The sequence below is a fragment of the Diaphorina citri genome, unplaced genomic scaffold, assembly GCF_000475195.1.
Source record: "Diaphorina citri unplaced genomic scaffold, Diaci psyllid genome assembly version 1.1 scaffold24, whole genome shotgun sequence".
In the NCBI taxonomy this organism is placed as follows: domain Eukaryota; kingdom Metazoa; phylum Arthropoda; class Insecta; order Hemiptera; family Psyllidae; genus Diaphorina; species Diaphorina citri.
In genome coordinates this window covers 472,585-495,978 of record NW_007377462.1, presented here as the reverse complement: position 1 = coordinate 495,978, position 23,394 = coordinate 472,585, and the positions used below count along the sequence as shown (strand labels likewise).

Below are 23,394 nucleotides of genomic sequence, written 5' to 3'. Positions count from 1 at the left end.
TGCACTCCCGTGAAGGTTATAGGCTAATTTCCGGTTCGTTTTTGTTAAGCTACGCCGAGCAAGACCACTAAATGGATGGGTGACATGAACGGCCATGCCTTAAGGATTTACTAGCAGAAATCCGGAACGAAGCGACGGGTTTCGGCTAGTACATATGTAAAGTTTTAACATCTTTAGAAATGGGGTTTGAACCCTTCCATTTGGCAACAACCTACCGGCCTACCTCACCCAGCCAGAGTGAGACCGGGAAAAGCCAGAAGTGCCAGAACGCTATTGCCCAAATGATCTCCTATCCGAATATCAACCACGCGTTGCTTAACTTCAGTGATCCATTGTGAGGTGCTGTCCTAATTTGGGTCCTCACTCCCTAATGGGGTCCTGACTTTTGCCTCAAGTTGTGTCCCCACTCTCTGTCCTTGGGTCCTCATCCCCTAAAGTCCCTAATAGCGTCCTGCACTTCCCCCCCATTCCCCAACCCCTTTCATCTAACTTAATTTGCAATATTGTTATTTGTTTTACTTTCTATTATTCTTCTTTCATAACATTGTACCTATTGCGAATAGGTATTCATCATAAAAAATTCATGCTTTGCAAAAAAAGGCCGGCTAATTGTTTATTATATGGAGTAAATTAGGAGGAAATCCCATCCTACCATACTTGTACATATACGTAAGCACTTCTTCCTTCTAAAATTTCATAGTAATCACTCAAAACTACTAAACTGCAAGTCAAGGGATCAAACATACTCGATACAACAAAAGAACCACAAATTCAGATGAAATAATCACAAAGTTGTGTGATAATATCAATAGTCAATTGGATATCACAGGCCTAGACACAACAGTAAAAATTCCATCAGCGGCGTAAATGTGAATTAATTTTGTATTAACCCGTCCTTTATGATTGTTCCTTGTAATTATCAAAATAACGTCCATTCATTGTAATATCTCTCTCTCTTTCCTCTCTCTCTCTCCCCGTGTTATTCTTCATCCTTGTCTTGCTCATATATGAAGTTAGGATATCAATCTCTATTATCTTTGTAGCTATTTTTCCTGACTTTCCTCTTTCTCTCTCTCTCTCTCTCTCTTTCTTCCTGATCCATCTGTCTGTCTTTTTCTAGTTATTCCCTCTTTCTGTCCTAAATTTGGTCTGCACTCCTTAATGGCGTACTGTTTGAATTGGGTCCGCACCCCTTAATGGGTTACCGTCCTAAATAGGGTTCGTACTCCCTGATGGGTCCTAATTTGGTCCCCATTCCCTAATGGGTCCTTCCCTACAGTGGGTTCTTGTTCCCTAATGAGGTACTATTCTGAATTGAGTCCTCAACCTCTAATTGGTTAATGTCTTAAATTTGGTCCCCACTCCCTAATAGGTTACTGTGTCCCCACTGTCTGATGAGGAGCTGTCCTGATTTGGGTCCTCACTCCCTAATGGGGTCCTGACTTTTGCCTCAAGCTGTATCCCCACTCTCTGTCCTTGGGTCCTCATCCCCTAAAGTCCCTAATAGCGTCCTGCACTTCCACCCCATTCCCCAACTCCTTTCATCTAACTTAGTTCGCAATATTGTTATTTGTTTTACTTTCTATTATTGTTCTTTCATAATATTGTACCTATTGCGAATAGGTATTCACCATAAAAATAGAAAGTAAAAATTCATGCTTTGCAAAAAAAAAAAGGCCGGCTAATTGTTTATTATATGGAGTAAATTAGGAGGAAATCGCATCCTACCATACTTGTACATATACGTAAGCACTTCTTCCTTCTAAAATTTCATAGTAATCACTCAAAACTACAAAACTGCAAGTCAAGGGATCAAACATACTCGATACAACAAAAGAATCACAAATTCAGATGAAATAATTACAAAGTTGTGTGATAATATCAATAGTCAATTTGATATCACAGGCCTAGACACAACAATAAAAAAATCCCATCAGCGGCGTATAAGGCATAATGGGACCAACCACAAATTCAGATGAAATAATCACAAAGTTGTGTGATAATATCAATAGTCAATTGGATATCACAGGCCTAGACACAACAGTAAAAAATCCCATCAGTGACGTACAAGGCATAATGGGACCTAAAAAAGCGCCTGCCCCAGCAGTCCCCACTGATCCGCTCAAAAATGAAACCTTCGTCGAAGAAATGGACACGATTCGAAGACACTCCGAATTCCTGAATATCCAAATCGAGAAAATTCGGGAACGAATCCGTCTCTTACAAACGATGAACGACAATGGAGAGCTGTCCGAAGACGATAACGATGTGCTGAGACAGTTGCAAACCGAATTGGTCAACACGGTCAAAGACTTTGACGACAGCACCAAAAAGTTGGTTGGGCTCATGGGACTATCTCTTGTTGAAACGGAACTTATCGAGTTGAACAAACATGAGGCTGAGAGGTACAGCATTGATCCGATACCAAATGAAGGGATTGGGATACTCAGCAAAGTGCCGAAGATATTTTTACCGCTTGCCAAGACGGGCAATGTTCATTTCGGCCACGACACAACACCTCGGGTAGGTCCCAACACTCTCAACAAATACAAAATAGAGAGAGGAAACACACCTGAGGATGCACCAGACGAACTATCACCTGAAGAACGAGAAAAGCAGATTATTCAGCAGAGTAGAGATTGTTACGAGCAGTTGTCAGAGAAGAGTAAACTGGTAGACGCGCTCAAAGCAAAACTTCGAGACCGGCAGATCCAGTTGTGTAGAATCAACGAGGCAAACGAAAAGTTGCAAGAGAGACTCCACGAAAAGCTAGAAGGGAAACTTACGGATAAGAGAAAAAGCAAACAAGTCACATTCGAGGACGTTAGTGAGATCAAGCCCCCAGATAGTCGAGCGAGTGAGTTCGTTAAAGAATATACGAAACGATTGAACGATAAAATCCTGCGAATGAAGGAATTGGAAAGACTGGAACGAGAAATTCAAGATGAAGAGGAGGATAAGGATATCGAAAACGATTGAACGATAAAATCCTGCGAATGAAGGAATTGGAAAGACTGGAACGAGAAATTCAAGATGAAGAGGAGGATAAGGATATCGAGAATCGATTGAACTATTTCGCTAAACTTGAAAAGGCCAATAAAAGGCCGGAAGATTCTGCAGATAAAGACGCGGATATTGTGCAAAGTATTAAAAAGTTTCTGGATTTAGGTCGGTATCAGTCGGAGGAATCTTTGAATGAAAATCTAGAGGGATTGACTTTGATGAGAAAGGCAACGGGTGATAGGAGCAAGGAGAGGGACCGTATGACATTGTGTTGCAAGAACACAGGTAAACAATTTTCACATTATATTTCTAGATTTCTACTTGACACAGTATCCCGTTTAGAAAACATAGGAAATGTTATTTTGCTGTTAAATTACGATGTATTTTCAGGAATTCTGGATACGGGGTGAACACTACACAAAACAGAGAATCCCCACGAGATGGGGCTTTTTCATTGCTTCGAGATGGGACATAACATTATATTTCTAGATTTCTACTTGACACAGTATCCCGTTTAGAAAACATAGGAAATGTTATTTTGCTGTTAAATTACGATGTATTTCCAGGAATTCAGGATACGGGGTGAACACTACACAAAACAGAGAATCCCCACGAGATGGGGCTTTTTCATTGCTTCGAGATGGGACATTTCTAGATTTCTACTTGACACAGTATCCCGTTTAGAAAACATAGGAAATGTTATTTTGCTGTTAAATTACGATGTATTTTCAGGAATTCTGGATACGGGGTGAACACTACACAAAACAGAGAATCCCCACGAGATGGGGCTTTTTCATTGCTTCGAGATGGGACATTAAAAGACTGATGTCAACCTTAGGAATTCCAGGTTATCAAAAGAAATCGGTACGGTACAATTGGTAAAGGAATCAACTTTATCCCTCGCATTACACCTTAACTATACTTACGAATACACTTAGGAGAACACACATTCAACAAGTTAGACAACTTGAGAAAGCTCTAAGGCGTCTAAGGATTATCCAGGCTTATCCAGTATTGAACTCAATACCAACATAATCCGACGGATAAACCCCCGTACTTACGAATACACTTAGGAGAACACACATTCAACAAGTTAGACAACTTGAGAAAGCTCTAAGGCGTCTAAGGATTATCCAGGCTTACCAAGTCGAATTATCCAGTATTGAACTCAATAGCAACATAATCCGACGGATAAACCCCCGCTCTATCTACTGTATAGGATTTACAGGCTCATCCATTCAATAATGCCGGATGACATAACACCAAATCAAATTTCATTCTGCCTAGGGCGGTTTTTATCCTAAACACATGGGGTTCATTCCTGGAACGGTTGGCTTTCTCCTTATCCTGTCCTTCTCTCTTCGATTTCGGACGAAAAGACCTCAGTAGTTACAGTTCCCTGTATGAAACCTTTGAAAAAATCCATTCTATCTATTCATCATCTCTTGTTTCCCATCCTTGCAGACCTACTCGATGTTCATTCCTGGAACGGTTGGCTTTCTCCTTATCCTGTCCTTCTCTCTTCGATTTCGGACGAAAAGACCTCAGTAGTTACAGTTCCCTCTATGAAACCTTTGAAAAAATCCATTCTATCTATTCATCATCTCTTGTTTCCCATCCTTGCAGACCTACTCGACTGCGAAAAGTTCAACCTGGACGAGTGTAAACGCAAGAGACGCTCGCACGCCGACAAACTGACCGCTATCCAACGCATGGCCAAGAGCGACCGGGAGCGGCACACGTACACCAACCTCTTGCGAAAGCTGCAGGAACAACAGGAGACCATCTACAAGCTGGAGAGCGAGATGAAGTCCCTGACAGATCCGTCAAAGATGGACCTCTCGGAGATGTTGCGAGACGAAGCGAACGAGGAAATTCGGGAACAGTACGAAGACCTAACGGACGTCCTGGCAGACAGGCGAAACGTTGAGAAGAAATGTCGCAACCAGGGCAGACTCGTGAAGATGCGCGAAGCGGACATCAAGCGATCCCTGGAAGTCCTTCAAAAGGAACTTCAGAAACGGAAAATCCATCGCCTCATCATCAAAGCGGAAGCGTGCGAACTAAAAGCCATGTTGGCAACATCAAGCGATCCCTGGAAGTCCTTCAAAAGGAACTTCAGAAACGGAAAATCCATCGCCTCATCATCAAAGCGGAAGCGTGCGAACTGAAAGCCATGTTGGCGAAGTGTGAAGAGAAGCGGACCCTCCAAGAGACGAACGAAAGTAGACTTAAAAGGACTTTGAAGAGTGTGACGAAGGGTATTAAGCTGAAGAGAGAGGAGTTTGAGGATAAGAAAGTACTGATTGAGAAGCTCAATGCTAGGATTGATCACTTGGAGCGGAAGTATCCTGTTCTGACCAAGACGACAATGTGTTGAGGAAAAATTAAGATAATACACAAACAATTTTACGCCCTAAAACCTTGGAGTTTGGAATGATTTCTAATCAGCATGACTTATTTTAACTTTTAATTCAGCTGACAGTTTAAATACTCTAAATAGCGCACTTAGGTATATGTACCTAACTACCTACATACTTCTAATTACTTCTAGGTCGCGGGTTCGAATCCCGCCCGAGGTAAACTTTATCCTAAACATATAGGGTTCTCGGAACAGTTAGTTTTCTCCTATCCTGTCTTCCTCTCTTCGATTCCGGGACGATAAGACCTCCGTTGTTATTTCTCTTTATCAAAGAGTCTTTGGGGCTTGGGGTAAAGGGTTTACCCTACCAAATGTTTAAACAAAAAGGGTTTGGGGAGATGGGGATTGGGGGAAAGGGTTTACCCCACCAAATGCTTAAACAAAAAGGGTTTAAGGGAAAGTGTTTACCTACCAAAGGTCTAAACAAAACTGCTAGCTCCTAATGTCATCCTATATGTCTCTTTGTCCTCAGATGTTCCACTTGTGACACGCTGTTCCAAAGTCTGATGGCGCTGGAACACCACAAGGCAGAATTCGAGCACTGGTCAGGCGACGAAATGGTGTCGCTGCATTGTTCCAGTAGGACTGACGAAGAAGACGACAGCTGTGATGAATTGGGCGAAGAAATGGAGAGACTCTTGTAAACAAAATGGCGGACAATTCAACGTGGCGGATGTTTCAAAATGACGGACCAGAGAATGGAGGAAATGGCGGGAGTTTGATTTGTAGGACTGATGGCGAAGAAAATCCAGTGACTTTTGTAAACAAATCCGCCATGATGGTGGACAATTTAAGATGGTGGACCAAAGAATGGAAGAAATTGCAGGAGTTTGATTGTTTCATTGTTTATACTACATATCTGGAAAACTGTTTGTTAGTTACGTTGGTAGGTATGTATATCTGTGGTAGAAAATAAGTCCCGGTGAAGAAATAAAGTGATTATTTGGAAATTATTTGGAAATTTGGAAAAAGGGTGAGATTGGTGAAGGAATAATGAAGTAGCTAGTTAGGGCTGTTGGGATGCCAATCATGGGGTCGCAGGTTCGACTACCAGCCGGAATTGAGTTTGTTTCCCTTTGGCAGGACGCCATTTTTATTTTGTTTATCGTTGTTGTTAACGTAGGTACTACCGCTCATTTGATTGCTATGAAACTTTGTCAACCTATTGCTTGCACTCCCGTGAAGGTTATAGGCTAATTTCCGGTTCGTTTTTGTTAAGCTACGCCGAGCAAGACCACTAAATGGATGGGTGACATGAACGGCCATGCCTTAAGGATTTACTAGCAGAAATCCGGAACGAAGCGACGGGTTTCGGCTAGTACATATGTAAAGTTTTAACATCTTTAGAAATGGGGTTTGAACCCTTCCATTTGGCAACAACCTACCGGCCTACCTCACCCAGCCAGAGTGAGACCGGGAAAAGCCAGAAGTGCCAGAACGCTATTGCCCAAATGATCTCCTATCCGAATATCAACCACGCGTTGCTTAACTTCAGTGATCCATTGGTTGTGCTAGACTTGTGGACCTCCCTGTATAGAACTCCTACTTATAAAGGACCACATTATCTTAAAAGAAACATATTTTATATCAACTTTATATACATAGGTAGGTGTATACTTAGACTTATTTATAACCATCATAGCCGGGACACACTCAAAAATTAAATTATAATTAATTTTTAATTCAGCGGATTTTATACTCATATGGGATAATGTTCGTTCTTGGCTTCTTGGAACGGCTGGCCTTTTCCTATCCTGTCTTTCTTTCTCTTCGATTTCGGGACGATAAGACCTTAGCTGTTAGAGTTCCCTCTGTCTAATCTCTTTCAAAAAGAAAAAAAAACCTTGAATTAAACAAATCTGTTAGGCTAAAAAAAAAAAAAAAATAAACCAATCAGACTGCTTAATTCAGGATTAAAAGTTAATCACAGTTTAACCTCTGAGTGTGGCCCCGGCTATTAGTATAGTCCAGGGATGATGACGTCTCTCCCAGTCGGAGATAGTAACGATTAATCGAAGAAGAAATCGATTGGGTCGTGAGTCGATTGAAGAAAGGTTTCTCACACTTTTTGTAAGACCTCTAAAGGCCCGTTCTCACATGTCCTGAGTTTCATCCGATTTTTTTCCCCGAATGTTCTTGTAGGCAATGTAATTTAAATGGGAGTGTTCCCACTACACGCGACACGATTTTTTTTTTTTTTCGAATGACAAGTGTGAACGGACTTTTAGTCTCCCACTGGTTTCAGATAATAATTAGCTAGTCCTGTTGTAACTCTTTAGCTGTAAGGTTGTAATGCTCCCAAGACTTTATGCATCAATAGTATTTTGAAATAAAAGATGTAGACTTTTCCCAAAATGTACTTGGAATTGGATTTATTTGTTCTTACTTTAGCAGTTGCCTCGCTAGATTCCTACTAAAAGACGACTTCTGTCTTTTGTGCTTATTTATACAGTGTTCAACCTAAAAGTGTCCCATAGGATATTAACCCGTAGAACTCTCCTGTGTGAAGGGATTTTACTAGTTTTTATATTATTTACATAGGTATATAAATAGGCATGTAAATTCTCAAATTTGAGTCGAATACATCTCAAACTTTCTCCATTGAGTTCCTCATATATAATTATATATATATTATATATAAAAAAAATACATAGAATTGACCATTTACAAGCCTATTTATAAAAAAAAAACTAGTAAAATCCTTTCACACAGGGGAGTATCGAACCCGTAACTTTGAAACTGTACTTTACGGGCCTAAGTCTAATAGTGTTGGAAGTTGCACCATTCGGTTCGGCGTTAAAAATCACATAGGATTGACTATTCACATGCTTATTTGTCAATAGTCCTGTTACCTCCATTAAAACGAGTTAACCAGTGCTCAAAAAGTCGAATTGCTGAGTCTAAGAAGGTAACGCCTGTTATTTAGAAATTCAATGCAACAAGCAGTACTTGCACTTGGGGGGCATAGGATTGACTATTCACATTCTTATTTGTCAATAGTCCTGTTACCTCCATTAAAACGAGTTAACCAGTGCTCAAAAAGTCGAATTGAGTCTAAGAAGGTAACGCCTGTTATTTAGAAATTCAATGCAACAAGCAGTACTTGCACTTGGGGGGAAAAAAAAAACAAGGTAAGTTCTGAAATCAACTCTGTGACCACATTTTAGGAACCACTGCTGAACCATAAAAGTCTGAAGTAGAGATGGTGAAAAAAAGAAAAGAAAAAGATAATAATAAAAGATTTAATATTGAATCTCTTATTATTATCTTTTTCTTTTCTGTTTTTGAAAAACTTGTTATATTTTTCAACGCTGAATGAAATAACTTCTCACACAATAAAATATTGTTAATATGAAATAAAGCCATAAAAAAAAGAAAGAAAAAGGGCTGGGGGACCTTAAACAGAGAGCAGACCAGTATCTTGCTGTGGGACTATAAATAGGGTAAATAGGGATCAGAGCAGCCAAACCCTAACCAGCCTGGCTAGCTGGAGGTTACAAAGGGTTTATCATGCCTCGAAGGAAAAAAACAGGTCCTCATGATGGTTGACTGGGGTTCGGGCAAGGTAATCTTGGGCCAAAGATTCTTGGCTAGAGACCATCAACTCCCCTCGGTGCAGCTACACCGCTATAACAACAACAAAAAGAAAAGTGAAGAAAACACATAAGAAGGGAAGAGGAAAAAGGATAGTACGTAGAAGAGGAGAAGGGAATGAGGAAAAGGAAGAGAAGAAAATGGAAAAGAAGAAAGAGAGGAATAATATAAATATTTTAATTAATTATATTGTTGTTTGATTTCAGACGAATCCCTAACCAGCCTGGCTAGCTGGAGGTTACAAAGGGTTTATCATGCTTCAAAGGAAAAAAACAGGTCCTCATGATGGTTGACTGCGGTTCGGGACGGGCAAAGTAATCTTGGATAGAGATCATCAACCCCTTCGGTGCAACAACACCGCTATAACAACAACAAAAAGAAAAGTGAAGAAAAAACATAAGAAGGGAAGAGGAAAAAGGATAGTACGTAGAAGAGGAGAAGGAAGAGAAGGAAAAGGAAGAGAAGAAAAAGGAAAAGAAGAAAGAGAGGAATAATATAAATATTTAATTAATTATATTGTTGTTTGATTTCAGACGAATCTCTCACGTGTAATGTATGTGACCGAACATTCTGCAGACCTAGACAACTCGAACAACATCAACAGAAAAAGCGACACTTCGGGTACGTACCTATATCCTGTCCCAAATTGGGTCCCCTCTCCCTAATGGGTCCTTCCCTATAGTGGGTCCTCAGTCCCTGATAGGAACCTGTCCTAAATTTGGTCTGCACTCCTTAATGGCGTACTGTTTGAATTGGGTCCGCACCCCTTAATGGGTTACCGTCCTAAATAGGGTTCCCACTCCCTAATGGGTCCTTCCCTATAGTGGGTTCTCGTTCCCTAATGAGGTACTATTCTGAATTGAGTCCTCAATCTCTAATTGGTTAATGTCATATTTGGTCCCCACTCCCTAATAGGTTACTGTGTCCCCACTGTCTGATGAGGTGCTGCGGGCTTACCAGGGAATCTAATATATAAAAATGAATGTTTGTGTGTGTGTTTGTGTGTCTGTTTGTTCGAACTTTATGCCTGGCCAAACTGCTCCTTTGATTGCTATGAAACTTTGTCAACTTATTGCTTGCACTCCCGTGAAGGTTATAGGCTATTTTCCGGTTCGTTCTTGTTAAGCTACGCCAAACAAGACCACTAAATGGATGGGTGACATGAACGGCCATGCCTTAAGGATTTACTAGCAGAAATCCGGAGCGAAGTAATTTCCTGTTCGTTTTTATTAAGCTACGCCGAGCTAGACCACTAAATGGATGAGTGACATGAACGGCCATGCCTTAAGCGACGGGTTTCGGCTAGTACATATATAAAGTTTTAACATCTTTAGAAATGGGGGTTGAACCCTTCCATTTGGTACCGGCCTACCTCACCCAGCCAGAGTGAGACCGGGAAAAGCCAGAAGTGCCAGAACGCTATTGCCCAAATGATATCCTATCCGAATACCAACCACGCGTTGCTTAACTTCAGTGATCCATTGGTTGTGCTAGACTTGTGGACCTCCCTGTATAGAACTCCTACTTATAAAGGACCACATTATCTTAAAAGAAACATATTTTATATCAACTTTATATACATAAATAGGTGTATACTTAGACTTATTTATAACCATTATAGCCGGGACCACACTCAAAAATTAAATTATAATTAATTTTTAGTTCAGCGGATTTTATCCTCATGGGATAATGTTCGTTCTTGGAACGGCTGGCCTTTTCCTATCCTGTCTTTCTTTCTCTTCGATTTCGGGACGATAAGACCTTAGCTGTTACAGTTCCCTCTGTCTAATCTCTTTCAAAAAAAAAAAAAAAAAATCTTGAATTAAACAAATCTGATTGGCTAAAAAAAAAATAAATCAACCAATCAGATTGCTTAATTCGGGATTAAAAGTTGATCACAGTTTAATAAAAGAAATTAGATTGCTTAATCCAAGATTAAAAGTAATCACAGTTTAACCTCTGAGTGTGGCCCCGGGTATTAGTATAGTCCAGGGACTCCAGGGATGATGACGTCTCTCCCAGTCGGAGATAGTAACGATTAATCGAAGAAGAAATCGATTGGGTCGTGAGTCGATTGAAGAAAGGTTTCTCACACTTTTTGTAAGACCTCTAAAGGCCCGTTCTCACATGTCCTGAGTTTCATCCGATTTTTTTCCCCGAATGTTCTTGTAGGCAATGTAATTTAAATGGGAGTGTTCCCACTACACGCGACACGATTTTTTTTCCGAATGACAAGTGTGAACGGACTTTTAGTCTCCCACTGGTTTCAGATAATAATTAGCTAGTCCTGTTGTAACTCTTTAGCTGTAAGGTTGTAATGCTCCCAAGACTTTATGCATCAATAGTATTTTGAAATAAAAGATGTAGACTTTTCCCAAAATGTACTTGGAATTGGATTTATTTGTTCTTACTTTAGCAGTGTTTCATCCGATTTTTTTCCCCGAATGTTCTTGTAGGCAATGTAATTTAAATGGGAGTGTTCCCACTACACGCGACACGATTTTTTTTTTTTTTCGAATGACAAGTGTGAACGGACTTTTAGTCTCCCACTGGTTTCAGATGATAATAATTAGCTGATTAGCTAGTCCTGTTGTAACTCTTTAGCTGTAAGGTTGTAATGCTCCGACTTTGTGCATCAATAGTATTTTGAAATAAAAGATGTAGACTTTTCCCAAAATGTATTCCAAGTACATTTTGGGATTTATCTATCTTATTTTTGCAGTTGCCTCGCTAGGTTCCTACTAAAAGACGACTTCTGTCTTTTGTGCTTATTTATACAGTGTTCAACCTAAAAGTCTCCCATAGGATATTAACCCGTAGAACTCTCCTGTGTGAAGGGATTTTACTAGTTTTTATACTGTGAATGGATCTCGTTCTTATAATATAAGATACATATATAAATAGGCATGTAAATTCTCAAATTTGAGTCGCATACATCTCAAACTTTCTCCATTGAGTTCCTCATATATAAAAAAAATACATAGAATTGACTATTTACAAGCCTATTTATATAAAAAAAAAAAACTAGTAAAATCCTTTCACACAGGGGAGTATCGAACCCGTAACTTTGAAACTGTACTTTACGGGCCTAAGTCTAATAGTGTTGGAAGTTGCACCATTCGGTTCGGCGATAAAAATCACATAGGATTGTAAGAAAGTACTGATTGAGAAGCTCAATGCTAGGATTGATCACTTGGAGCGGAAGTATCCTGTTCTGACCAAGACGACAATGTGTTGAGGAAAAATTAAGATAATACACAAACAATTTTACGCCCTAAAACCTTGGAGTTTGGAATGATTTCTAATCAGCATGACTTCTTTTAACTTTTAATTCAGCTGACAGTTTAAATACTCTAAATAGCGCACTTAGGTATATGTACCTAACTACCTACATACTTCTAATTACTTCTAGGTCGCGGGTTCGAATCCCGCCCGAGGTAAACTTTATCCTAAACATATAGGGTTCTCGGAACAGTTAGTTTTCTCCTATCCTGTCTTCCTCTCTTCGATTCCGGGACGATAAGACCTCCGTTGTTATTTCTCTTTATCAAAGAGTCTTTCCTACATACTTCTAATTACTTCTAGGTCGCGGGTTCGAATCCCGCCCGAGGTAAACTTTATCCTAAACATATAGCGTCCTCGGAACAGTTAGTTTTCTCCTATCCTGTCCTCCTCTCTTCGATTCCGGGACGATAAGACCTCCGTTGTTATTTCTCTTTATCAAAGAGTCTTCGGGGCTTGGGGTAAAGGGTTTACCCTACCAAATGTTTAAACAAAAAGGGTTTGGGGAGATGGGGATTGGGGGAAAGGGTTTACCCCACCAAATGCTTAAACAAAAAGGGTTTAAGGGAAAGGGTTTACCTGCCAAACGTCTAAACAAAACTGCTAGCTCCTAATGTCATCCTATATGTCTCTTTGTCCTCAGATGTTCCACTTGTGACACGTTGTGGAATCTATAATTCGTACCTTTTTATTAACTTTGACACTTAGTATTTGAATCACAATTAAAATAAAATACTCTGATATTCTTTAATTTAGTGCAGAAAATTTTCTTTTTAAAATAGAGTTAAATATAGTTTTGGATTTAATGTAAAGTTATATCAAATTGAAGTCGTTATAGATTTTTTTCTTCTACACATTAAAAAAGAAATATAATCAGGCACTTAATATGAATAACATAAAGCTCTTTTAATATTTTTATAAAGCTCTATTTCCCAAGAAAAATTCAAGACAAATTTAATAATAAAATTATGTCCTATTAACTTTGACACTTAGTATTTGAATCACAATTAAAATAAAATACTCTGATATTCTTTATTTAGTGTAGAAAATTTTCTTTTTCAAATAGAGTACCGTTTAATATTGTTTTGGATTTAATTTAAAGTTATATCAAATTGAAGTCGTTATCGATTTTTTTTTTCTTCTACACATTAAAAAAGAAATATAATCAGGCACTTAATATGAATAACATAAAGCTCTTTCAATATTTTTATAAAGCTCTATTTCCCAAGAAAAATTCAAGACAAATAATAAAATTATGTCCCTAATCTAATACTATTTTGCAGATATGGGTCTAAAAATAGGTAAAATGTAAAGAATTTCATAAAGAAATTTAGAATAATCAATTAATTGTTCATCCCAGCACCAATGGGAAAGTAGGTAATCAAGTTGTTTATTGCACCAGTTTTAGTGGTTGTTTTTATAAAATACTCTCTAATCTAAATAAACAATATAAAAACATATAAGAGGACGGTATTTGTGATACAAATAATTAAAGGCATTATAAAAACCTAATATGAAAAATAAAGGCACCTTTTAAAAATTGAATTTTCTTCAAGATTTTTTTTTTTTTTTTTTTTTTTTTTGTCAAATATTTTCGAACACCTAAAATTAAATAAAATGATTTCTAAAAATTGTGAAATTTGTACAAAACATTCATATAGAAACAAAAAACAAATAACGAAAAATCTATTTACGAACACCTCCTAAACAAAAAGAAACAAAAATACCTACTGCTTTAAATAATTTACTGGAAAAGGAAAGATTATTATCTAATAATACTTTTTTGTTTGTAAAAATAATACTTTTTAGACTTCTCATTGCAATACTTTGGATTAATACTTTACTAACGTCCGGGGCCACAGTTAAAGATCAAAGTTAATCAGCGTTTAATTGGTCGACTTTAAATGAAGATTACCCAATCAGACTGCTCAATACTACATTAGATTAATTTTAACAAGGCCGAAGGCACTACAGATAATTTATCACTGCTTTGGGTGTCATATTATAAAAGAAGACTGATTGGTAAGGGGGCTGCCTAGTCCTCACAGTCTTGAATATTCCTTATTTTTACTGTCAGCGAAGACTAAAAAGTCCTAAAGTTTGATCAAATGTTTTGTTAAGTTCAAATAATTATTCAATTATTTAACGTCCATTTTTAGCGTCAAACGTCTGTTTTTCAGTCATAAAAAGTATCCTAAAATTCTTCAGCCAATACAGTTTTGAAAATAATAATATTAATTTGTCAAATCTAACACATAGGTTATGAGCTGATTTTGCTCCTTCTTGAAGAACGTGTTCAAGATTGCCATATCCGTGGCCAATGCAAAGTCTGTTATACGGTCTCTAAATTGAAAATAGCAATGCAAACATCGATCAATTTTTATTTTAAGAAGATCATCCGAATCTCTTATCGGTTCAAGGGTCGGCAAAAAAGGGACTTCAGGGACTTTTCAGTCCTACGCTGGCAGTGTCAATAAAGTAGACAAATTGAAAATAGCAATGCAAACATCGATCAATTTTTATTTTAAGAAGATCATCCGAATCTCTTATCGGTTCAAGGGTCGGCAAAAAAAGGGACTTCAGGGACTTTCCAGTCCTACGCTGGCAGTGTCAATAAAGTAGATATTTGAATGGTTAAGAGGCAGAGCGGACCAAGTCCAAAAAAAGTGTTTGGGACTAGCTAAAGTTTAAATAGAGATAGCCATTTTGTTTTTGCTCTCATTTCAATGCGATACTAAAGTGAAAATCGCAACTAATATAAAAAGATCTTTTCCCACTCTTTCCAACGATATAGATAACTCTGAAAGTCGATTTTTAGACTTAGCCCGCTCTGCCTTTTACCCATTCATTTATAATATTATTTTAGAATTCATTTATAATATAGGCAGAGCGGACCAAGTCCAAAAAAAGTGTTTGGGACTAGCTAAAGTTTAAATAGAGATAGCCATTTTGTTTTTGCTCTCATTTCAATACGATACTAAAGTGGAAATCGCAACTAATATATAAAAAGTAGATCTTTTCGCACTCTTTCCAACGATACAGATAACTCAGAAAGTCGATTTTTGGACTTAGCCCGCTCTGCCTTTTACCCATTCATTTATAATATTATTTTAAGTGTCGAGAATTGTCACCCATCCAGGTTTTTCACCACGCCCAACGTTGCTTACCTCATAGATGCCGCTACTATCACTGACTCCACTGCCTCCCAATGCGTCATACATGGGATTCGATTTCAGTCATAAAAAGTATCCTAAAATTCTTCAGCCAATACAGTTTTGAAAATAATAATATTAATTTGTCAAATCTAACACTCCATTTTTAGCGTCAAACGTCTGTTTTTCAGTCATAAAAAGTATCCTAAAATTCTTCAGCCAATACAGTTTTGAAAATAATAATATTTATTTGTCAAATCTAACACAAAAAAACTTCGGTAAAAATCCTTTTTCAACACCAAAACTTTCTTTAAATTCTCTTTTTAAATCGTCAGTTCTCATGTTAAAACTATTCAGTAGGTACTCTGAGTACTCATAAACTCTTCAATATTATCGGGAATGGGTCTTGGACCTCCATAAAATTTCTCTTCTCCTCTCAGGACTTAAAGTTTTAAAAAGGCTTTTGGCTTCAGTCCTTAAAATCTAATTTAAATCTTTAGTAAAATCGGACTCTTCAATACTGTCCCATATAATCAAACAGGACGAGTGCTATGCTTATAAACAGTCTAAAAGTAGGATAAAATCGAATCAGAATTGGTCATCTAACCCCATTTTATCTCAAGTCTACACAGAGTTTAGGAATAGGATAAAATCGGGATATAATCAGGATTCTACCCCGATTCTGTTCCAGTTCTAGACCAAGTTGGAAATCGGATAAAATCGGGATAATATCCCAATTTTACCTCGATTCTACACCGAGTTTAGGAATAAGATAAAATCGGGATAAAATCCGAGATATAATCAGGATTCTACCCCGATTCTGTTCCAGTTCTAGACCAAGTTGGAAATCGGATAAAATCGGGATAATATCCCAATTTTACCCCGATTCTACACCGAGTTTAGGAATAAGATAAAATCGGGATAAAATCCGGATTGTACCCCGATTCTACACAAAGTCCTGTTTGATTATCGTGACTGTTAACACTCGGACCGGTCGTCTTCTTCGACCAGCTTCTGGGTGTCCTTGCCCGTATCTTGCGCGGGTTCTAGCTCCCGGTGTTTAACCTGGGGTATGCTGGGAGCTGACGAGTGAATGATACTAGAGGGCGCTAAGATTGCGCTGAGAGGAGGCGGGGACTCCATTTTGATGTCGGCAGGCACCTGAAAGATAGAGATGAATTTTATTTTGTTGTGGGGTATGCTGGGAGCTGACGAGTGAATGATACTAGAGGGCGCTAAGATTGCGCTGAGAGGAGGCGGGGACTCCATTTTGATGTCGGCTGGCACCTGAAAGATAGAGATAAATTTTATTTTGTTAATAATAAACCTATTTAAAACGATGGGAACAACCTACCAGATAAAGTTATTTTCCAAGTTATTGTTTCATTACAAATTTTCATCACTAAATGGTTTCTTCAAATTAAATTGTTCCCAAGGGCAAGGTAAACCTAGACCCTTGACAAATTGAGTGTGCCTGAAGGCATGTGATGTGTTCGAATCCACTCGTAAAGCGCCTAACAGGAAAAAATCCTTATTTGAACTGTCCCCCTGAAAATTCACAGATTACTTTCTGGTGATGGTGTTCTCGTCTCTTCAATACCATCTGATGAGGAACATACTACGGGATGAGCATGCTACGACACAGACTCCTAAAGCAATTTCCATGGTCGAATGGGTATCACACTAGGCTTGAGCTCCCAAGATTCTGAACTCCAGAGAACTCCGGAAATCACCATTACAATGGGTGTCTCAAAATGTTTGAACTTACCAGCTTGCACTTGTCCCTTCTGAGCTTCCAACATGAACGATCTCCTGATGTTTCTATCGTAGGAGTCCACCCAGTAAATTATCTCGTCTACGGGGTCGATGTCTAGGGCTTCGATTCTCCTCTCGTCAGAAATTACTATGGGTGTCTCAAAATGTTCAAACTTACCAGCTTGCACTTTTCCCTTCTGAGCTTCTAACATGAACGATCGCCTGATATTTCTATCGTAGGAGTCTACCCAGTAAATCATCTCGTCTACAGGGTCAATGTCCACGGCTTCGATTGTCCTCTCGTCAGAAATTAAATAATGGGTGTCTCAAAATGTTTGAACTTACCAGCTTGGACCTGTCCCTTCTGAGCTTCCAACATGAACGATCTCCTGATATTTCTATCGTAGGAGTCCACCCAGTAAATTATCTCGTCTACGGGGTCAATGTCTAGGGCTTCGATTCTCCTCTCGTCAGAGATGACGTCACGGAAACGGCGCTTGTGCGTCTCGTAGGCGCGAATCTCGGGGCCGTTCGAATAGACGATGGTCAGCTGAAAGAAGAAAGAGAGGGTCAAATTAGGTTTTAGACGGCGCGCCGCGGGACATATAAGATTAGATTTTTGAACTTTTCGACGCTTTGTGTAAAGCTTGGTAGCTACGATAAGATTATAATTAGATCGAAAGAATTTTAGGTGCTATGAACGAATTTTAGCCCAGTGAAAATGTTGTTGGGCCTTCAGTTGTGGCCGAATGGCGATGGCAGAATTCTGCCATGCTGTATTCCACGTCCAATGGCTCCTGGAATTATTAGAAGAAAATAGGTAAGTTTGAGAGAGCTCTATAGGGAACTGTGAAGTATCTGTAAGGCACCGACTTGAATGATGAATTGTATGAATGGACGTGATGGTGAAGTCAGAGAATAAATCGATCAGTCTTAGTTCAACTTTACACTTTACTGCGTGGTAAGAAAATTATTAGCAACTACACTTTCAATATGAAAGAGGTCTAAAAGAAAACCGAATAAATAAAATAATAAAAACCGTGAGGTGACAATTATATTAATGTGAGGTTTGATGTGTCCTACACAAAAATGTCGGCACTATCCTAGCTTTAAGGAATCTTTGAAACTGATGGCTCAGAGTGGAGCGGAGAGCATTGAGCTTTTTGCTCTCAGTTTTATGTGCTTTGAAATCGTCACTTCCCTCAACTTGCTCTATGCGTTTTGCTCTCCGCTACATAGAGATTAGCTTAGGTAATAGTAAAAAAAAATAAAAAAATACGTAAATGTAATGGAAAGTAAAAAATAAAAAAATGATAGTAATAACAATAAGTACAGTAACTACTTACGCCTAAACTGGCGCCATTGTTGAACGCGGGCGCGCCAAACTCCACATTGGTTCCCTGTCGGAACGAAACGCTTTGCGTGCTTAGCGCGCTTCCCATGGTCTTTCCGAACGGTCTCTTGCGCCACACGTAGTAGACAGTCGCGCTCACTAGCGCTAATAATAGGAGGAGGGTGGGAATGTACAGCAACGAGCGGCCCAGCGTTAGACCCTGCCCGATGCCCGTGTAGTTCTCACAGAATGTGCCTGCAATTGAGTGAGAATTGAAAATTAGACTTCTCAGTAAATAACTAAAGAAAAAAAAATATCTGGAAGTAAATTCAGAATATTGCCAGCCTAGTTAGCTTGGTTGGTAGCGCGTCTGCCCTGGAAGCGCTAGGCCGCGGGTTCGATTCCCGCCCGGGGCGGATTTATCTTGAACGGATAATGTTCGTTCTCAGAATGGCTAGCTTTCTCCTATCCCGTCTTTCTTCTCTCTTCGAATTCAACACGATGAGACCTCAGTAGCTACAGTTCCCTCTATCAAACCTCTGACACATGCCGCCCGGGGCGGATTTTATCCTGATGGGATAATGTTCGTTCTCGGAACGGCTGGCTTTCTCCTATCCCGTCTTTCTTCTCTCTTCGAATTCAACACGATGAGACCTCAGTAGCTGCAGTTCCCTCTATCAAACCTCTGACACATATGACAAAACTGAATGAACCAAACTAAAGAGTACTGTGATCACAGGACGGATTATGGGCCCGGCCATTAGTTTTTTCTTACGTTGTTCTCTCTTTTCCTATCAATTTAATAGGCATACTCCCCATTCGTAAAATACAATAAAAAGATCTTTGACTTACCTGCGAAGTCCTGTCGACAGTTGCACGTCAGATCGCCGGTTTCGGACTCGGCGCACATGCCTCCGTTCTGGCACTGGCACACCCGGGGTAGGGGCCGAGGCCTCTCCACCGCGGCAGAGCATCTGATCTCCGCCACTCCGGGTAGCTTGGGGGTAGCGTTCTCCGGGCAGGCGCACTGGTACCCGCCCGGGATGACGAGACAGAGGTGCGAGCAGGGGGATTGGGAACAGGGGTTCGGCGCGGAGGTGTTGTACCGCTGCGCGTGGTAGGCTTTCACACCTGCGGGGGAGAAAAAAAATATTTTTTTATTATATTTTGTAATGTGTTGAAGTTGAAAATACAATAAATATTCGTACACCTACATTGAAAATTATTTAATTTCTATTTTTGTAATGTGTCCTAACAATTTGTAAAATTGAAAATACTTGTCCATTGAAAGCAATGAAGAAAATGAAAGGATGTTTTGTTTTAGTGTCCTATGAAAGGATTTTTGTGATAGAGAATGGAATTTTTCTCTTCGTTTAAATAGCCATATTTTTTATTTATACGTATTTCATAATTGTCAACAAACCCAGCCTTGTTGGTTGGTAGCGCGTCTACCTTGTAAGCGCTAGACCGCGGGTACGATTCCTACCCGGCTAAACTTTGTCCTAAACAGATAAAGTTTGTTCTCGGGACGGCTGGCCTTCTCCTATCCTGTCCTCCTATTCTCTTCGATTTCGGGAAGATAAGATCTCAGTTGTTACAATTCCCTCTATGATATTGTATGTTGTTCTCAAATATGTACATCCACATCCTGTGTTATAGGATGCTGTACTTGTGCTTATTGACTCACCTGAAGGATTGACCAGATCTTTGGAGATAAGTACAGGCACTCCTCGGCCAAACTTATCCTGTTTATACAATGAGCCTGTGTCTCGCGCTAACCAATAGATGTTGTTTTCAAATACATCCAGAGAAATGGGGTGCTGTAGTTTGTCACTGCCAGAGAGAATGGTTTGTCTGGAGAAAGAGGAGAAATTTGTCGAGATTAGAATAGAATAAGTAATTTGAATAGAATATACCTACCTTCTTTGTACTGCTAGGGACGTTAAATAGGGAGTAGACCAGGTTAGTCTGGCTGCGGGACTTTAAACAGCCTGAACTAAAGAAATAACAAAGGTTGTGTGCGAAGGGCATCCACTCGTACAATTAGTAGCCAAAACCAAATGTCAGCCCAAAGCAAACACCCTAGTTACCGCTGAATGGGAGGCTGACGAAAAACGCCGACCCCGTCTGTACACGGGAAAAAGCGAAGAAGAAGATTAGCGTTAGTAATAGCCTTTATTTGTACATTAAATGAAAATAATACATGCCATAGGTTTTTAAACAATAAATTAGTACAAAATCAGATTACAAGAATCTGAGGTCTTGATTAGCATTGTTATTTATTTATTTTTTATTTTTGTAATGTGTCCTAACAATTTCTAAAATTGAAAATACTCGTACATTGAAAGCAATGAAGAAAATGAAAGGATGTTTTGTTTTAGTGTCCTACGAAAGGATTTTTGTGATGGAGAATGGAATTTTTCTCTTCGTGTAAAAGGCCATATTTTTTATTTATATGTGTTTCATAATTGTCAACAAACCCAGCCTAGTTGGTTGGTAGCGCGTCTGCCTTGTAAGCGCTAGACCGCGGGTACGATTCCTACCCGGCTAAACTTTGTCCTAAACAGATAAAGTTTGTTCTCGGGATGGCTGGCCTTCTCCTATCCTGTCCTCCTACTCTCTTCGATTTCGGGATGATAAGATCTCAGCTGTTACAGTCCCCTCTATGATATTGTATGTTGTTCTCAAATATGTACATCCACATCCTGTGTTATAGGATGCAGTACTTATACTTGTGCTTGTACTTATTGTTCTTCTAGTCCTCACATCGAGAATAGTATCGTCAGGTTCACCACAATGCTCACAGAGCCTATCCTCTCCCACGAGAGTGAGTATCCGTTTTCTGTAGTCCCTACAGTCCTGAAATTGGCCTGTCAGGGTACGAGTGATTCAGCCGATTCAAGGGCACGTCTAGTTCTATACGAGCCTACACACTCTAGCTCTAAAACACCTTGTCGACACGATCGATCGACACCATACGTACAGGCACTCCTCGGCCAAACTTATCCTGTTTATACAATGAGCCTGTGTCTCGCGCTAACCAATAGATGTTGTTTTCAAATACATCTAGAGAAATGGGGTGCTGTAGTTTGTCACTGCCAGAGAGAATGGTTTGTCTGGAGAAAGAGGAGAAAATTGTCGAGATTAGAATAGAATAAGTAATTTGAATAGAATATACCTACCTTCTTTATACTGCTAGGGAGTAGACCAGGTTAGTCTGGCTGGGGGACTTTAAACAGCCTGAAATTTCCCGTGCTAAAGAAATAACAAAGGTTGTGTGCGAAGGGCATCCCCTCGTAAAATTAGTAGCCAAAACCAAATGTCAGCCCAAAGCAAACACCCTAGTTACGGCTGAATAAGAGGCTGACGAAAAACGCCGACCCCGTCTGAACACGGGAAAAAGCGAAGAAGAAGAAGAAGATTAGCATTAGTAATAGTAATAGCCTTTATTTGTACATTAAATTAAAAAAATACATGCCATAGGTTTTTAAACAATAAATTAGTACAAAATCAGATTACAAGAATCTGAGGTCTTGACTAGCATTGTTACATAAAATATTAAAAATTATATTATACAGTTGAGTGTTGGTCTCACCTGTTTCGTCCGTCGTGTCGGACGCTCTCGATCGTGTTCAGTTTCGAGTCCACCCAATACAGTGTATGGTCCATGGCCGCGTCCACACTTAGGCCGGTGGGATGACGCACACCGGTCATCACAAGCGAGCGTCGGTGGGAGCCGTCCATCCATGCGGACTCTATACGCGGCGAGGCGCCTGTTTCCGCCCAGAACATTTTGCCCAGTGTCGGGTCCAGCGTTATGGAGCTTGGCGATTCGAGATCTGAGTGGCAGAGCGGTGGGAGCCGTCCATCCATGCGGACTCTATACGCGGCGAGGCGCCTGTTTCCGCCCAGAACATTTTGCCCAGTGTCGGGTCCAGCGCTATGGAGCTTGGCGATTCGAGATCTGAGTGGCAGAGAATTGAAATAAATTAATCACATTAAGCGGGTTCGATTCCCGCTCGAGGCGGATTTTATCTCAAACAGATAAGGTTCGTTCTCGGAACGGCTGGATTTCTTCTATCCTGTCTTCCTTCTCTCTTCGCTTTCGGGAAGATAAGACCTTAGCAGTTACAGTTCCCTCTATCAAACCTCTTTAAAATAAAAAATCTCATAAAGATACCATAACTATATCTACGTATGCTTTTTGGGTCAATTCTATAAGCAACCTCCATAAATCAACAACAGGTGCCGCACCCCAAGAAACACTAGACCAAAAATCTAGCAACACTAAAATCTTGGCATTCAATTTTCACGCAAAAGTGTTCTTTTGGGGGATATCACTGTGGTCAATTCTATAAGCAACCTCCATAAATCAACAACAGGTGCCGCACCCCAAGAAAAACCAAACCAAAAATCTAGCAACATTAAAGCGCAAAATTTATTTTGCTACAGCAGCAACATCATGAAGACAATATTTAGGGGCTAGTAAAAGAGAGAGAAAAAAATCTTGGCATTCAATTTTCACGCAAAAGTGTTCTTTTGGGGGATATCACTGTTTTTTTTAACTTACTTTCACTGACTAGAGAGCGTCTATATCTGCCATCGTTGTGTGCCACCATGACTTTGCCTTTGGGTTTACTGCCAGACCTGTCTGATACGGTCCAATAGATATTGTGTGCTATCCAGTCGACAGCGATAGCGGTCAGCTTGCCTATCGACTTGATGCCGAGATCTTGACCGAAACCTGAAAGAAGATAATAAGAATAATTAAATTACGGAGTAAAAAAAGGTTTACATTTCTAGAACATATATATATAAAAAAAATAGGTTCGCTATTTTTTATTAGATTAAAA

At 39.5% G+C, this 23,394-nt stretch overlaps 2 protein-coding genes across 3 annotated transcripts in view; one reads left to right on the top strand and one right to left on the bottom strand.

The window, feature by feature from the left end:
• The first annotated feature begins 1,697 nt into the window (after nt 1-1,697).
• Nucleotides 1,698-5,425, top strand: LOC103509746 (trichohyalin-like). 2 transcript variants are annotated; one of them, XM_017444397.2, is made up of 5 exons: nt 1,698-1,948; nt 2,072-2,944; nt 3,034-3,288; nt 4,630-5,066; nt 5,171-5,425. In XM_017444397.2, the coding sequence occupies exons 2-5, from the start codon at nt 2,077-2,079 to the stop codon at nt 5,381-5,383; spliced, it is 1,773 nt and encodes a 590-aa protein (XP_017299886.2). In that variant the 5' UTR covers nt 1,698-1,948; nt 2,072-2,076; the 3' UTR covers nt 5,384-5,425. The 2 variants fall into 2 exon arrangements, with proteins under 2 accessions (XP_017299886.2, XP_008472597.2); XM_008474375.2 differs by lacking the exon at nt 1,698-1,948 and having other exon boundaries at nt 1,976-2,944; nt 4,630-4,982; nt 5,087-5,425.
• Nucleotides 5,426-15,623: 10,198 nt separating this feature from the next.
• LOC103509862 (low-density lipoprotein receptor-related protein 2-like) overlaps nt 15,624-23,394 on the bottom strand; it is a 132,143-nt gene continuing 124,372 nt past the window's right edge. Inside the window, 10 exon segments of the mRNA XM_026823962.1 lie at nt 15,624-16,196; nt 16,335-16,740; nt 17,187-17,507; nt 17,564-17,758; nt 17,955-18,005; nt 18,555-18,796; nt 19,394-19,672; nt 20,229-20,395; nt 22,137-22,380; nt 23,112-23,285. Of these exon segments, the coding sequence (XP_026679763.1) occupies nt 16,432-16,740; nt 17,187-17,507; nt 17,564-17,758; nt 17,955-18,005; nt 18,555-18,796; nt 19,394-19,672; nt 20,229-20,395; nt 22,137-22,380; nt 23,112-23,285 (1,982 nt within the window). The 3' untranslated portion in view covers nt 15,624-16,196; nt 16,335-16,431.

Coding starts and splice junctions, on each gene's coding strand:
- LOC103509746 (XM_017444397.2), top strand. CDS start 2,077: ATGGGACCTAAAAAAGCGCCTGCCCCAGCAGTCCCCACTGATCCGCTC. Junction 3,289..4,629: donor ATTGTGTTGCAAGAACACAG/GTAAACAATTTT, acceptor CCATCCTTGCAG/ACCTACTCGACTGCGAAAAG. Junction 5,067..5,170: donor TCAAAGCGGAAGCGTGCGAA/CTAAAAGCCATG, acceptor GAAGCGTGCGAA/CTGAAAGCCATGTTGGCGAA.